Source organism: Notamacropus eugenii, chromosome 2, assembly GCF_028372415.1.
Source record: "Notamacropus eugenii isolate mMacEug1 chromosome 2, mMacEug1.pri_v2, whole genome shotgun sequence".
Taxonomy (NCBI): domain Eukaryota; kingdom Metazoa; phylum Chordata; class Mammalia; order Diprotodontia; family Macropodidae; genus Notamacropus; species Notamacropus eugenii.
The window spans coordinates 276815074-276833247 of record NC_092873.1 but is presented as its reverse complement, the minus strand read 5'-3'; the positions used below and the strand labels follow the sequence as shown (position 1 = coordinate 276833247).

The 18174-nt window shown below is 37.3% G+C and overlaps 1 protein-coding gene across 10 annotated transcripts in view; it reads right to left on the bottom strand.

The window, feature by feature from the left end:
• The window catches only part of CDC14A (cell division cycle 14A), a 238305-nt gene that overhangs the window by 179166 nt on the left and 40965 nt on the right, over positions 1-18174 (bottom strand). For 9 of the 10 annotated variants that reach the window (XM_072644128.1, XM_072644132.1, XM_072644137.1 and 6 more), the window contains one exon: positions 10317-10409. In XM_072644128.1, the coding sequence (XP_072500229.1) occupies positions 10317-10409 (93 nt within the window). Of the gene's footprint in view, positions 1-10316; positions 10410-18174 lie in introns of those variants that run through there. The other variant, XM_072644136.1, reaches the window with a different exon arrangement.

Below are 18174 nucleotides of genomic sequence, written 5' to 3'. Positions count from 1 at the left end.
ATATACAACACAGCTTTCTAGAGAGTGTTGCTCTTCTGAAAATACAGTAAGGATGGACTGCATAGAGTAAGAGAAAAAGACTGCCCATATGACAGTAAATTGTTATGCTATATTCCCATTACAATTATCCTTTTCTCTTCAGTGTAGGTGAGCAGTGAAAAAATTAAAACGCACAGTTTTAGAAGTATGCAAACTTTTGTAAATCTTGGGCATTCAAATGCAATCAAATGCAATAAAAAAAGAAGTCAAAATTAAAACAGGATGTTCTCCCCACAATTATACAGAATATCTTGGGAGACGATGGAAAGGAGATTCACACTTGCACTGGGGGAATGGAAAGCTGTATTTCTGCTAAGGGCCAAATGACACACAGGAGGTAAGGAGAGAAAATCAATCAAGGGTTATGTACAAATGGAAAGCAATTTAGTTTAGTTTAATTTTTTATCCTTGAGAGAGAAATAACCATTTTAGCCTAAATGCAGGTTACTCTTCTCCCCTCCCCCTGCCAAACTTCAAAACTGGTTTATACAAAACCTGAGCACAGGCTTTCTTCATTCTCCCTGCATGGAAAATGAACTGTGAAGTGAATGGCCCTTTAACCTCTGTTAAAACTTGAAATGTCAAGGATGCATTCCCCCGAGAACTTGTGTACGGAACCCTTACCAGCCTGTACACACACACTCACTGGAATTCAACAAAATATATACACTTCACTGACACAAAGACCCAAGTCCCTAGAAGACAATGTAAAGTACCATAGCATATCAGATGTTAAGAGGCCAAGATAAACTCTCAAAACCAAAACAAGGAGTGTAAGGTTCTCACTCACAAACTGGAAACCATCGCAAGATGGGGGAGGGGTTTGTTAGAGTAAACAAACCGAACAGAGCTGTGAGTGGGTCCCCTGCTGCTGTGGAGACCTTCCCACTACAGAGGGCAGCAAGCTACTTGAGGAATGCATGCCAGGGTGCACCAAAGGCATGCAATAACAACCCTCAACAACTACTTGTTAAATGAATGTCTATGAGACTGTGCTGGATTTTTTAAAATAATAATAACAACTGGCCTGCAAATTTTCCACCAACCATTTCTTCCAATCTCTGCTAGTGTTCAAATGAGGAACTAGAAAATGGACGATAATAATCCTATGGGGGTTTTTTTTTCCAGGTTCTATTTAAATTCTTAACTGTCCACACTCTAGCTTCTGGTAAGCCCTTTCTTTCTTTCAAACCCTGGGTCTGTGATCCCACTCTGATTTATATGCTTCATAAAGGATTTGGACTGCATGAATAAAGACATTCTGGTATATCTCTCTGAAGCCCACCGCTACGCAAAGCAGGTATTTCTCAACTTCTAAAAGACAGTGGCAACTCAAAATGTCAAAGAATACTAGATTTGTAGGTGGAGGTTCTGTCATCTAAACCTTTTCTGGCGCTTTCTTCCCCAACATAATTAATCAAGGATCAGTCTTCAACGGCCAACAAATGTAAAATCCACAATTTGTAAATGCAGACCTTTGTAAAATGAGTCTTCCAACAACATAGCTTACCCTATGCTAGAATTAATTTCGGCCCATTTAAGGAAAAATAAAGTTATTCCCTTTTAAATGATTTTAAACTTCTTCCCTGTAAGGTCCCTTCCAGCCCTAAAAATATAATCCTATGATCCCCAGTTCGCCTTGCATAAACCAATACCATTGGCTACTTTTATGAACCCTGTATTCAATGTCTAAACACATTCATGGCTTTCTTATGCTTTCTTCACTTCACTTTTCAAAATAAAATGATTTAAGAGCCAATTAGTCTTTGAGAACAGAGAACTCTATAGATTTTAGAAAAAAAGAAACTCTTAGGAATTCATCATTAGCAGCTACCTAGCCAGGAGAGGGGCTGAGTAGCAACCGTGCACTACACTTCTGCTATCAAGATAGGCAGTGCATTCAGAGGCCTTGGCAAGACAGCCTGTCAGCTCTCACAAAGAAAGCCTGGACCATATTCCTGGTACTCATACTTGTCTGTGAGCACAAAGTGGCTTATGAAATACTTTGTTCCAAGGCCCTTCATTAAGAAACAAAACAGGCTCCACCTCTGTTTAAAAGTCCAAAAAGTGCTTATGGCGTACTGTACAGAGTGTTTATTGTTTACTGAACTGAATAAGGGAAGAGAGAGGTCTGATATTATTCATTAGTTTTGTATATTGAGAAAAACAGAAACTTACTCAAAACTTAAAAAAAATAAAATAAGGTGTCTTCCTTCAGTACATAAAAAGAAAAATGAAGTCATCAAGCTGGGTGCTCCATTCCTTGACATGGGTTTGTAAGTTCCATACACCTTGGCAAATTACGAAATTACTTTATGAATTCCTTAAGATACTCCCCCCAAAAAACATACCCCTGTCATCCGATAGCCAATTCTCTAGTGGTGAGAATAAATTATAAACAAAGCTCTAACCTCATTGGTTCACACCAACATCAAATAGGATAAGGTTTTCCGATAAATTATTGTTTTATCATGGCATAAGGGTGACCTTGAGTCTTTTAATTGTAGGAGCGGAGCACAAACTCTAATAGGTCCTTCCAGAGCCGAAAAGACTGCAATTATGGGACTGCCAATGTGTTTCAAGTCCACTCCAGTTAAACTTGGAGGCTGATTACTAGTGGGTTTGCCACAAAGTGGCAATTTGTTTTGGCCACAGTCCACTCATGACTATCATCTATGCTTAAATAAGGCATATGGAGAAGGGTTATAATGAGCGTCAGTGTAAGGAGCACCCATACTAACAAAACTCTGGTCTTTTTAAGCTTTAAAACTAAATAGAGAAGCTAAGTAGAGCTCTTAATGTAGAAGCACAAATTCTGCTTTTTATAAAATAATAGCCCTAGTTCTTTCCCTATACAATCTCAATGCATCTTTATGTCTAACCCAAACAAGTTTTTTTGGTTGTTCAAGACTTCTGACACTCTGCAGAGATCTATGCAAGAGATTATTTTGACTATGAAGAATACAGGCATGATTTATGGTGTCATTTTGGGGAAAGATGACACATGCTGAGCTATATAAAAGATCCTGGTGACAAATCATTCCAATCCTATCAATGAAATTTCAAACAAATATTCTTCCGAAATACAACATATTCATGAAAATGACCTTTTACTCCAGAAGCCAAGATTCTCCACTGGCAAAATTTATGCATTCTGAATGACCCAATGATGTATTTCATATTTATAAGTGAGTTTGAGCAGGTGTATACAGTATATAATTAAATAAGCATCACTATATCCAATTCAATTCAACAAGCTTTTATTAAGTAAAAGGAAGGGTAGTAGGTGATAGGAGTAAACAAAGTTTGGATGATGTTTTAAAGTCATTACAACAATAACTGAAAAATAAATAGCTAATGTTTATTAATCAAGAAGAAAAGATAGCCAATTAGTAGACTATTACTGAGCTGAAAATCTGCTCTGTTCTCTAGGAGTGACAAACTAAAGTACTTAAGCAAGCCTAAGCGGAAAAAAGCCTAGAAGCAGCAGCTCACATAATATAGAGATTTAAGGTTTAACAAAGCCCTCTGCTCACAGCAACCCTTTGAGGTAGGTAAATAAGTACTATTATCCTCATTTTTACAATTAAGGAAAAAAAACAGGCTCAGAGAGGAAAAGGGATTTGCCCAGGACCACACAGCTAGTAAGTATAGGAAACCAAGAGCCCAACCTGAGTCTCCCCAACAGCTTGGTAAAAAGAGCAGAGGGTTCTGGGACAGGGAAGAAAAAGCCTTCAGCTCTATGACAACAGGTGAGGGCCTGACCTCTTTTGGAGCTGCCAAACAGGAACCTAGAGAATGAAAACCAGCCTGACCTATTTAAAGACAGCAAAGTGGTAAATACGAATCCTGCAAAAGCATTTATTTAGTTACTAAATAATCTTTTTTAGTAGAAAATGAGGGGAAATCATTCTCCCTCCACTCTCCCCCTTAAATCAAGCTCTCTTGTTCTCAGTCTCTCCTCTTATCTCTCTCCTTTCCCTCCCTCACTCCCTCCAAACCAGTCAAAAATATACAATCTCCAAGACTTACGAAAATACCAATAAAGAGGAATAGAAAATGCCGCTGGATGACATCAGCTGCAGTTTTTATTATTTAAGTACAAAAGACAAGAGATTAAATTCCCTTTGAACCAACAGTGCTCTTGATATCTCAGTCTGCTTTTTTGTTTCACGTTTCAACAATGTACATGTTTCTTTGGCTGAAAGAACCATAGATTTCTTGAAATACAGGCAACTCAGAGACGATCCAATTCAACCCTCCGATTGATGGATGAATCTTCTCCTCTATCACACCAATGACACAATATGCTAGCTCCGTCTGAATAGTTTCAATGACAAGTAGCTCCCTATCAACTGCAGCAGTATTTACAGTTTTCAGACAGTTCTAATAGATAGCTGAACTGAAATCTTCCTCCCTACAATTTCTATCACATGCACCCTTTGGTGGGCACTTTGGTTGGCCCTCTGGATCCAAGGCTCTTCCTCATGACAAGCAGAACCACTCTTATCCTCAGCGGAGCCTCTTCTAAATAGCTGAAGATCATTATCATGCCTGTACTCTGCTTTTCTCTCTGCTAAACATCCTTAATAATTCTTATGGATGCATGCCATCCATTCTCCTCATTATCCTGACACATTGTTACGCACATGTTTTCAGTCTGTTAGTATCCCTTCTAAACTGTAGCACCCAGAATAATACCACCCATGTATGCACTATATGAAGGGACTATCAGATTGTCACTTGTTCTACACACTGGACTTTTTATCAGTTTCGTCTAAAACTGTACTACAGAATTTTTTGTCTCCTCCCCAGTCATATCTATAGTGAGTCTGCAGTCATTTTAAAACTCATAGAATCTCAAGAGTTGGAAGGGACTGCAAAGGTCACCTAGTCCAACTCGTATCAGAAGATAAATGCCCTACCACAAAATCTCTGGTAACAGATAATCTAGGGTTCTATCACTTCTAGCTGTGTGACCTTGAGAGAATCATATCTCATCAATAATTCTGTTTCCTTTTCTATATAATAAGTTAATTCTGAGGAAGCTGGATATAATAGCAAAAATGCCAGACTTAAAACTATAAGAGACAAATGTGAGTCCTAGCTCCAATAACTGACAGCTGTGTGACCTTGAACAAGTCACTCAATCTTTGTAGGCCTTGATTATCCCGTCTATAAAATGGAAATAATAATGCACTCTCTGCCTGCAGGGTTGAACCTTAAAATCACCATAGAAACAAGAGTTCTTTCTATTCTTATTATCATTATTATTATTTGGACTTCTGGATAGTTGTCACATAATCACAAAATTTCACATACACACTTGGTGGGGGAGAGTCTTCCTTACAACATAAATAAGTGGTCATCCTACCTTTTCTTGAAGACAACCAGTAAGAGATATTCTACCAGCTTCTGTGTTAATCTGTTATACTTTCAGACAGCTCTAAATGTTGAGAAGTTTTTCTTGACTCCAATCTTAAATCTGTCTCCTTTACAAGTCTCCCTCCCCCGCCTCTATGATCCTGTATCTGACACTTTTGAAACTAAAAGTAAGAAATATTACTAGATTTAATGTCAAGAGGTTCACATCCTGGCCCAGTCACTTGTTATCAGTGAAATCCTGGGCAATTCACTTAACTTCTCTACATCTCAGTTTTTCCATCTGCAAAATGAGGAGGGAGGGAGGATTTTATGACCTCTGAGGTACCTTCTAACCCTAAATCCATATATGTTATCAGGATTCTAAACCTATTCATTTTCCACAATACAGCCATTCTAGTACATGAAGACAGTACTCAAGAAAGAACAAGAGGAGGAACTCCAAGAGAGCTCAGCCCATCCTAGTCTAGCCACTTCATTTAACAAATGAGCAAGGTCTAGTCTTTTTGACATGAAATGCCGTTCCCTTCATGCTGATTTTGTACGTTAACTATCTCAACTCAAGTGAAATTTAGCTCATCATTCCAGTCCACTGATATCATGTTGCATCCTGATTCTGTCAGCCAGTGTAGTTAGCTATTCCTCTAAGTTTTCTATTATCCAAAACTTTGATAAGCATGTCTTCTTTTTTTTCATCCAAGTAACTGATAAAAATGTTAAAAAGAATAAGGTCTAGGAAAAACTTAAAAGATAAGAGAACAGATACACATAGAGGTCATGAATCACATCAAAAGAAAAGACTTTTGACTTCATCCAAATCACAAACTATGGAATGGTCAAGGCTTAAATCACGGTCTCTCTAGGTCCTTACCAGAAAATAAATCTTGCTTTGGTGCAGCTTAAGTTTTATACTTTCAAAAAAGTGTGTTTTACGTTGACTACAGCTGAACAGCAATTCTGTTCGCATAGAAGATGGTCCTTACATATCTAATCTTTGTTTTCTGACTGTTTCAGCTGGATCTCTTATTACACCTGCATCTGTATAGTTGCTTTAGAGTTTTCAAAGACATTTATTAATTTTATCTCAGTTGATCCTAACATCGACCCTTCAACGTAGGAGTCAGGGCAGATAATATTCCAACCATTTACCAAGCTGGATATTTCCTCTTTCCTTTCATCAGTCACTCCCCAACTTCCAACAGCTCACACCTTCCGTCTGTTCCCTATCTCATAGCCACCTTGTCTGCATGTCTTCTCTCTCATTAGAATATAGGAATGTCTTCTCACCTTTCACTATATTCCCAACATTTAATACAGTATCTGGTTTATAGTAAGCATTTAATAAATACCTGTCAACAATATGGAAATGTTTTACATAACTGCACATGTATAACCCTGTATCTGATTGCTTACTATATCAGGGTAAGGGGAGAGGAAGGAGGGATAGAATTTGGAACTCAAAACTGTAAATAAAAATGCTTTTAAAGTTGGAAATAAATAAATAAATGCTTGACAGCTTTTTTATTCTTTGTTACAAAGGGTGGTTATATGGAAAGGGAAAAGGATAGGAATATATCTAGAAATTAATCTGACGTTAAAGTGATAGTCATTTTTTAAATGAGCCAACTGGAGAAAGATTTATTAAAGAATTACTTTAAACACAGTTTTTTAGATACATGTAAACAATATACAAAAGGGCATTATGCTAGGTTTCTTTGACCAGAACAGAAGGTTTTGTGAGTCTCTTAAGGAACTAGAACTTTTCCATATCTGAAGGAGCCCCAATCCCTGTGCTATCAGTATTATACCAGCAAGGTCTAAGATTCTGGTGGCAAAATAGACAAACTTAAATGTACCTATCATACTTTCTTTTAAGGGATTCCTAGAAACGCTTCATGGAAATCAAGGGCTCTCTGAAAATGGCAGAAAACTTACTCCATCAGACTATGTCAAAGTGAACAACTGTGGAAAAGAGAGATTGGGAAAAGAGTAGATGAATTGCTCTTGATGTCAGCCTCACCAATCTTTGGAACCCAAACACTAACCCAATCAATTAACCAACAATCATTTATTAAACACCTACTAGGTGGCAGGCCTGTGCAAGGAAGTAGAGATGACAAAGACAAAAACATGAAATAATTCCTATTTTTTAAGGACCTTATATTCTATCAGTAGCTTACATTAGACTCAGGGGAAGAATCTCCAAGCTGAGATACTTTCCACTCCATTCCCAAGAAACGATATATCTAAAAACCAGACTAAAGAAAGATAAAGTCTTGAACAGGAGACCAAGGACAATATCCTAACCATAAATCATCCCCAAAACTCAAAAAGAAAGAGCAGATCATCTCCATGGCTCAAACCCTGACATTATGACAGGCTTTCGATAGTACAAATAAGCAAGGTATCAATTATCCAAATTCAAATGGGCAGTAAATTACAAATGTAAAATCAAAAGCAAGCAGTGTGCTTCATCTAGATTAACTCAATCTGCCACCATCTCACTAACTCATCATGACAACAGTCAGATTTCCATTTGGTTTTAAATGGGGAGGAAAAACAGGCTAATAGAATGCTAAAACCAGAAAACTGTCATAAAAGTAGAGGAGGCTTCAGTCTACTCTATCCTGATCTTACAGATGAGGAAACTAAGGCTCAGAAAAGTTGAAAAGATTTCCCTAGGGTAACAGAGTTAATTAATGGTTGAGCTGGGATTAGGTCTGTCTCCCAGTTCAGTCTTTCTGTTGTCTGTTATGAAATAACCAGAATAGAAAAATGTGAAGTGAGTTTTGATAAAGAAAGCTTCATATAACCACAAAAGATATAGAAAAACACCAAGGAGGGCATAGGTGAACTGGAAATGAAGACCTAGAGGACCATAAGTAGCCCCGAGGCCACAGGTTCCCCACCTTGGCCTACTCAAAATCGCTCCCTAAAAAAGTTCCATACCAACAGTGGGCCTCTAGTCTGAAGAAAAGTGTGAATTAATGCCCTAAGGATGATGGTTTGACAGAGTAGCTCTTTTCCTACTGCCATTAAACCAAGGCTTGACAAAAAGTGGCTTCAGATCACCATGACCCCCTCACTATTTTATCGTAAAAGCCTCACCGAAGAAAGGCAATGTCACCTAATAGACTGCCTTAGAACCAGGAAGATGGTTTTAAGCTCTACCTTTTACACACACAAGCTGTGCTCCTGGACAAGATAAGTCATTTCCAGGTGCTCTAAAGCCTCCAAATGACAGGGAAGGTGCCTCGTCCACTAGAAGTTCCCCATACAAATGAAAGAATCAGCATAAAGTGAATAAAAACCAAGGAGTACAACACAAGGTAGTTTTAGAGGGAGGGCATGAGAAGCTAGAGGGATGAATACAGACTTTATGAAGTAGCAGATCTTGAAGGAAGAGAGGGAAGTATTCCAGGCATGAGGGACAGTCAATGCAAAGGTACAGAGATCATGCTACACATCTCTCAACAGAGAGGGAATGGACGTTGAGATAGATATACATACATATGTGGGTGCACATGTATATATGTGTATATGGACACATGGACACGTCATACTCAAGTCAGGAATGTGTTTTACTTGATTACATATATTTGCAAATAAGGGTTTTGTTTTTTTCTTTTTTTCTAATGGGGAAGCAGAAAGGGAAAAAATATAGAGAAATTTCCGTTCATCGAAAAAACAATTTAATTTTATAAAAAAGACACAAAGATAAAAGATGAAGTGTCATGTGTAAGGACAAAGAGAAGGTTAGTTTCAAGACTTAAATCTATGTATTTTGATTTCGGATCCATTTCTTTTCTTCCTCAAACACAGCTTCCTTGAACACTGCCAGTGTAGGAATGTCCAAGTACACCCACAGTGACCCACCCAAGGATCTTAGGCATCACTGCTCCAGGCTGAGCTGTGCAAACTTAGGAGATAGAGGGATAGTCACTAGCCACCAGGGCTTCTCCTAGTACCACATGTGATCCCAGAAGCACTTTGTCTAGTATGCTGAGATCTCTCCTTGAACTCTTCACATATTCTTCAAGATCCTTCCACAGACGCTCAATGACCCTAATTTGGGCCTTAATCTAAGGTTGAAAAACACTGACAACATGCCGTTTTGTCCACTTTCTTTGAGAACTAAAAAATTCACTGTGCCCCTAAATTTCAGGGCTGGCTCCTAGGTCAAAAACAAATTTATCAAGTCTTACTTTAAAGCAACATATACAATACATACATGTACATCACACATACATATCACGTAGCTGTCATGAATACAGAAAAGCAGTCAACAAATCATCAAACCAGAAAAAAGATTTGTGGTCATTCTAAAGTATTCGCTAAAACAAAAAAATGTATATACTAATTCAAATTTAATAAATCTCTCTCTCACGTATGCAAGCACATGCACGCACGCACACACACACACACACACACACACACACACACACACAAAGTAATTCTACCTGGATTAGGCTACATTTGTGATTTCTATTCTTCTTAGTGTTCATAAACTCTTAAGAAATTTATCAGAAAAAGATTACAATTATGGCTGCCAGTCCTCAAAAGTCCTGAAAGCCTTCTTGAACAGACTACTCTGGTCTCTCCTACTGCTTTTTCTAAGACACCATTATCTCAGTAGAACCCAAACTGCAAACAGTTTTTCCACTGTGATCTCACTAGCTTCTAAAATAAAGTCCAGAGAATATCTGTCACTTTGCTACAATCCATGCTGGTTTCCAACCTTACTCCAAAGCACCCTATAGCATTACATTTCAAACACCATGCCCACTGCCCAAGAGTTTAAGAGTGGGCCTTGTTTTATTCATCAGTAAGATAAGTATTGTGCACAAATGCATTAGTATGACAAACGTGATTTTTTTTTTTAAAAATCTACTTACCGCATAAGAACCTATTAAAAATGCAGCATTCGCTCTCTTTCGTTGATCAAAGCTGGTGTAGTGCACTATTTTCTTTCTTGATAAACTGTATGACTAGATAAAGGAAAAAACATGTTAGCATAACTATATAATCACAATATCCAAACACAAAAAGAACATATATGACCCAAAGCCAAAACCTAAATTCCTCTCAAATTTGCAAAGAATGCCTTGATCACCAGTTTTTGAACGAGGATAATACTAAATAATGTTCATCCATGGGACATTCAGATTATATACCTGCTTTGTGGATCTATTCATTCACAGTTTCCATAGCATACCCCCCCATACAGATAGTTATCATACTGAACATCTTACCATGAAAAATGATTAAATTACAGGAATCTATACTAGGCAAGAGGTATTTCCATGTAAATACTTTTTTCAAAGTATTTCTAACTTAAACTCAGAGAAAAACAAGTGATGAAACAAAGTCTGTAAACTCTATTTCTACTCTAATCCCTTTCAAAATCAGTTAGTTTCACCTGTGCCTTGTATATAGAAAACAAAACAACCAATACTTACTGCTTCATGCATTCAAGGCAGCAGATGAGATATAAAGATAGATGAAACATAGTCCCCTACCTTCAGGAGGCTCATGATCAAGAATGGGAGTTAAAACCAATATAAAAATAACTTTTTTAAGTATAGTATGTGCATCAGACATAAATAAAAAGAGATGCTGGGAGGGACTGCTATCCACAAGGGGGGCAACAAAAAAATACAGAAAAGGTTCAGACAAAAAGTTGAAATCTAACCTATTTTTTCTCTTCGAAACTTCATAGTATGTATGGCAGACAGATTACCAAATCCAATCTAATTTTCTATCAGCCATTCAGTGATCTAGTGATACTAGTCTTTTTAAATTTTCCACACAGAAGCTGTTGGGAGGGGGGGAAATGAAGTTTAAAAAAATATACTAAATATACAACTTTGCATGATATCCATATGAACCAAATAAGAGGTTGCTACATTTATGCCTCAAATGAAAAATATTGTTGGTTACCAATTAATTAAGAGGTTTGACAAATCCCATAAATCTATTTTAATTCCATAAAGTCAAAGTATTAAATTCAAACTTTTCTGAGTATATAATTTAAATAGTGAAACCAGCTCATAGAAACCACTCTGAAATTTTAAAAAACTAAAATGCATTCCCCAGTTGCTAATACTCTCTTCAATCTCAAATTATCCTCTATTGACTATCTGTTTACATGTTGTATTGTCTTCCCTATCACCTCAAAACAATAAAAAATATGCCAAGTGAAGAAGAAAAAGAAAGGTAGGAGGAAGGAAAAGAAATTCTCCAAAGGAAAATATAACAATACAAGCAACAGCAGAGATGCTAAAGAAATGAGAAAACAACGTGCTACCACTAAAATGAGTGATAAGGTAGCTCTGTTATATACAGACAACATTTGCACCCCAAAGGAGTATAAAACTCTATACTTGGCATACTAAGTGAAGAAAAGAAATATAAAAAGACTGCACAAGGAACTGCTTTTTCAAACAGGTCAAGTATTGATTGGATGAAGTGATTCATCCATTACAATTACTGCAATCAGTGATACATTGAACATGGTAGAAAAATAGTGGATAGCCGGGCTTTTATTGTGGCCTGCCCACTGTCACCTATAAGCTTTTGTCACTATTATGAAAAGTGAAGCAAACATGGGATTATGGCATCTTTATATTTCAAAGAACAATAAGCTGAAATAAACATGGATTAAATGCCTTCTACATTCAACGCATTGTGGCAGACACTGGAGCTACAAAGACAAAATAAAATAACAAAACAAAAACAGTTACTGTATTCAAGAAGTTTATATTCTAGTTGGGGGACAGAGGCCAATACAAATTAAACCAAGAATATCCATGAGAGATTTTCCAACTCAAAAATGAAAGAGTAAAAAGGAGAAATGGTGTTCTAGTCCTAATGACATCCTCTGAAAAACAGACTATATGAACTTAGCTAAAATAACCTAAATACTAATTAATACAAACACCCAGTAAAAACAACAAATAGGAGAGATTGTCCATGGGGTAGCTTGATGGTGCCTTGCATGCTGCTTGGCATTTGGGACAATTCTGAAGCTCTGAAGACTGCATATTATTTAAACATTCAACAACCAAAATGAAAGGCTGTAAAATCTTTTTCCCCATTAATAGCAAGGGATGCAATTAAAAAGAAAGCCATAATTGCAAAAATCAAGCTTGAAAGTTAATTTTAAGTTGAATATATCTTATACGATGCCTTTTATCTTTTGCCATGCTGAACATATAACCTTAAAGTCATTTAAAGTATTGTCAAAATGCTGCCTATATGTAAAATCTACTTGTTCTTTGTAAGAAAGAACAAAGTCTATCACTCCCTTTATTAAGCAACGTTTGTCTCATCATGGGAGTAAAATGAAGTAGATCAAAGCACAAACATGAGGTGAAGCATCATTCTCTTGTTAAGGGCTGTGCTATACTAGGCAAAAAAAAAAAAATGGCAGCCACAGAGCAAACACTGGCCATCTCACTGCAAAAGCAATAAAGTTATTTACAAGGTTTCCAATGATCAGTCATGACCGCTAAGTTTACCTCCAGCTTTCTCAGGATTGGAATATTCTTGAAAATGTTCACTGGCTGCACAAAAAAAATATGGTTTACATTTTAATTCATATCTATAAAACTGCAATGAGACACATGATCACCTATTTTAATCCCCTTCAAAAAAGTCTCTACTTCTGATGGGTGAGCACTTGAAACCAAGAATCATATCCAGTTTCTATAAATGAGCCAATAAAATGGTTCCTAACCTGGGTTTCATAAACTTTGGTAAATATTTTAATAATCACATTTTCAATATCATTGGTTTCCTATTTTGTTTTATGCATTTAAAAGCCTCATTCAGAGAAGGGTTCCGTGGGTTTCACCAGTCTACAAAAGGGTCAGGTTAGTTAGACCTTAGCATTAGTTAGCTACAGTATCACAAGCAAGTCCTTTTTGCTCTTAATTTGATCAGGATGACAAAAGATAAATGCCAAGGTTCTAGGTCTCCACAACATGTGTTACCATTTATTTTAAACTGCATCAACTTCCACCAGAATACCTATTTAAGAATGAGTGCATTTGAATAGAAAACAAGGGTATGAGGCATAATATGTGATGAAACTGTAAAGGACCAGGCTCCATTTGCTGAATCAGAATTCTAGTAAACATCCAGATTAGGCTAAAGTGACATATAAATCTGGTTACTGACTTTATGACATCCTCCTTCTTCCTAAAATTGCACTATAGCCTCTATTCATTCCTGTAAACACATAATAGGCACCAAATTTTGTGAGAGAAATATGTGTAAGAAAATTTTGAACACTTCCGAGATAACTATAGACAGGGGTGTGCTGGAACCAGCTCTAAAAACCTAGTGTTAAATTTTCATTGTGAATATTTGTTTACTAAAGAAATCAGCAAATAGTATAAATCAGGGTTCATTGATTACCCAGAGGACAGACTTAATAAAGTGATGGAGAAAATGAAGACTAAACTTTAAAATGTCACAAATATTTTTTTCGTAGATCTCATTGTTAAACATGCCCCTGAGTACAAGCATTAAAAAACCAATGTGGGAGTTACTGTATTAAACAATACTCCACCATGGAGAGTTACTTCTTTTAGGGACTTGCATTTAACTTTCTTCTCAACCTATGGCTCTGTTGTAAGGAAAATTAAAATTAAATAGGCCCAGTCACATTCTGCATATGTCAAATTCTAAATATTAAACATGTGTGGGGCATCCCAACTCCCCTGCCTCCTCCTCTTGCCATGGAAGCTATGATTCTGAGTTTTTTGAAAGCTAAGTCAGCAGAATACAGTTCTGAAAAGACTTTGAGTACAAGGCCCATAAGGCCTATTAATGAGATACAGTCTAATGAAATTCAAACAAACTTCACCAGAAGTTAGGTAAGAGAGGAGGGCGCACTCTCAGTAGATCTCTGAAGGTGTTGGGGGAAGGTCAGATTTTTCTTCCCAAGTAGGTCTCAAGGGGTTATTTTAAATAATGAGTTTTTTAAACAGAACATTCCATTTCTCCTTTGGTCAGCCCTCTAACCCTATTCTTTCAACAGCTGATGGCATTTTCCTTTAAGTGGCATTTATAGTTCCTCAAACTGTGAATGCCTGTTAAAACTGCCATCCACCTTTCCAGGTGAAATCATTAGAAAAACAATAAAATGTGACGACCACCCCACAAAGATCTTTCTTCAATATAGGCACAAGGAGGCAGCTTAGAAATAAGCATGAGCTTGAGAATTTTTCCATTTCGATCAACTGCCCATTCAAATCAAGGTCACTCTGCATGGAATGCTTGCTACCTGACAGAAATCAATATGTAACTACCACAAAACAAATGGTCCCCGCAATTCGGACTTTGAAAAAAAAATTACTCTGACAGTAACACAAGGCCTGCTCTCTGCAGTGAACTAGAACGTATATATTACAATCTTACTAACAGCATAAGGAATATCATCAGATAACTATTATTTAACATAAGTAAAAAACTCATTTTTGTAGAAGGAAATGCTTTCACAAGCAAATTCTCACTAATTTATAGTCTTAGAGAGACGTCCGGGGTACTACAAGATGAAGTGACTTGGCCACAGTCTTTCAGCACACAGGTAGTGGGCTAGAGACGTACTAATCCACAATTTGAAACCAGGTAATTCCTGTCTTCAAGGACCACCTGCAAATGCAATGCGGGCTCATCAAAACACACTAGGAAAACAAATTTAAAAACTGTGCAGTCACATTAGAACAAGAAATTCAGAAAAACGAGCCCATGACAACATGACCTGAATCTTCAGCAAGGGTTGCTAGGTTTCTTTCCCTAATATGTGTTTGGCCAGAATAGTACAAAATCACTAAATTATGAATTCATGGTTTATTTTTTAAATTAACCTTGGCATAATAGTAGAGTCAGAGGCATCGATCCAATGTTAGACTCACATTTAATAAACTCATATCAAATTTACAAGACAGAGTTAGGTCTAAACTGTAGCTGGAAGGATTTCAGCTAGACCTTAGGAATATTTCCAGATAGTTAAGAGACACTGGAACAAACTGTTAAAAAAAAGTGCCATCCTGTCGACATGTTTTTAGAAATCACTAAGATGACCGAGATAGAGACAGAGAAATGAATTGGATTGCCTAAAGCTTTCCTCAAGAGCAGCTAAGTGTTACCCTGGAGTCAGGAGGACCTGAGTTCAAATCCAGCCTTAGACATTTAACGAGCTGTGTGACCCTGGGCAAGTCACTTAATCAGGGTTTGCCTCAGTTTCTGATATGTAAAATGAGCTAGAGAAAGAAATGGCAAATCATTCCAGTATCTCTGCCAAGAAAACCCCAAATGACTCAACAACAAAGCTCTCCTCAGAATCCTGGTCCACAGTGATCTCCTTCTGTGAACAGTCTACTTGCACTTATTACAGAGCCATTTTTCATCTGCTCTGGAACTGTTGCCTCCTGTTATGTCCTTACTCTTATAAATATAATAATAATAATAATAACTGGCACCTTCTTAATTCTTTGAATTTTACAAAGTGCTCTAAATATTAACTTATTTGATCCTCAGTACAACTCTGGGAGGTAAGAACTATGGATTTACAACTTCTCAGAGAGATTTAGCAACTTGTCACCAACCAGATAGCTAGTATCAGAGACCAGACCTGGAACCCTAGCCTCATCTAACTCAAAGTCCAGTGTTTCTTCCAATATACCATCCTACCTTCCTGATTAACTTTTTCACATATGTATATAAAAAAGGCTCTTCCACTAGATTCTAAGCTCCTTGATAGCATATGTGTAGACCACAGTTAGGGCATGGAAGGACCTTGGAGAAGGAAAGTATAACTCTCTCATTCTGCAAACTAAGAAATGCAGGGACATTTCATAAAGCGGCCATGATCCTAAAGTGGCTAAGTAGCATTGCCACGACTAATATAATCCAGGCCAGAACTCTCTCCACTATCCTAAACTGTATCTCCTTTCTATCCTTCCACAGCACCTAAAATAGTTCCTTGAACAAAGGAGGTACCCAATGGCTGTTTGCTGGCTGATTCCCCGCCTTTATCCATTAAAGAAACTCCATCTCTCTGAAGACAGTGATTCTTTTACTTCACTATGAGTCTTGTATTTCAATTCTTTCCCATGTTAGTTATGCTAAAAAAACCCCATGAGACTTGTTCTTTATGAAAATCACAGAATTTTGGAGTGGAAAGGAATCTTAGTGGTATCCCTCCAAATACAGGAGAAAGAAAAGTAAGCCTTGACTGCCAGAGTGGATGAGGTGTTTGGCAACAGTGATGGATGGCATCCGTGTGCTTTCTGAGTGGTACTTTATTATGTTTCTGAGGTGATACTTTTACCCTTTCTGTATTTGTTTTTCCTCTTGGTTGAGGGGAATGGGGAGGGAAAGTTGGATGGTATAAAGTCATAACATAAAGTAAAAATGTAGGCAAATACCTACACAGTTATGCTCACTATACAACAGAAGGCTTCCTACTCAGTGGAGACACCCTAAGATTACAGAATAAATGGACCAATGTGTTCAATTCACAGTCATCAGATGGGCCAGTCTAAAAGCATGGGGAATGATCTTTGGTGGAAGATACTCTTCTTTTAGGACAGTGGTAAAGAAACCCAGTGTGATTCTTGGCCTGGAGATAAACACAGAGCCAGCTAAGCTTAAATCATCATAGATCAAGGAATTTGGCCTAACACTTGATACTTTTGTACGAACTTTTGATTACCTCATTCTGAGAGATTACTTCTGATTCAACATGTTCTTTTTTTCCCTGGTGAATAAACTCTTGAAAGTCCATCCTTACAGTCTGATCACTGTGACAAACCGGGGTATGAAGGGAAAGTGAGGGCAGATGCCACGCAAGAGCATCCAGTTACAGTGGTGGCAGCAAAGGTACAATGTCCGTAAACTGGAATTTAGTGCCAAGGAAAGGTTTCGTGAGTGAAAAATGCCCTCAATTCAAATTCAAAAGTCCCCTAATTTGGCTTCAAGGAAGATACCTAGGAAGCTTATTTGGATCAGCAAGGCCTTTGACCTGAGGCTGGATTTCTCACTATTCCGTTAATAGTTGCAACTCTACTAAAACCTAATAATCATTCCAAATTCATGAAATAAATATTTACTACACAGCCAGGCTACACAGAGGATAGATAGTGTTTTGAAATTAGAGTCCAAAAGATCTTAGTTCCAATCCTGCCTATAACAATTACTAGTTGTGTGACCTCAGGCAAGTCACTTAACTTCTTAGCCTCAGTTTCTTTACCTGTAAAGTGTACATAACACCCACCACACAGGGCTTGTTGCAAGGATCAAAATGAGCAATACACGTAAAGCTCTTTGCAAACCTTAAATCCTAGCCAGCTATGATGACTGAATGCCTCCTATATTCAAAACACTATACAGGAATACAAAAATGAAAAGGAAAAGGACTGTATGTTTAAATAAGAGGCAGGAAAAAGGCTAACAAAAATTCACATTTAACATTTTGCTTTAAGATTTACCATGAGCTTTTCCTCAAAATAATCCCATAAAGTAGGTGTTATTATCCCCATTTTTTTAAAACATATGAGAGCACTGAGGCTCTATGTGGTTAGTACCTTACCCAAGCCCACAAAGCTCAAGTTTCAGAGTTGGGATTCAAGATGTGGGTCTTGGTTTCATCATGTGTAAAATAAGGGGTTTGAATTCTGCAATCCAGGCTCAAAATCTCCAAGCCTATGATGGCTCATTCTACTCCCTCCCCCCGCAAAAGAA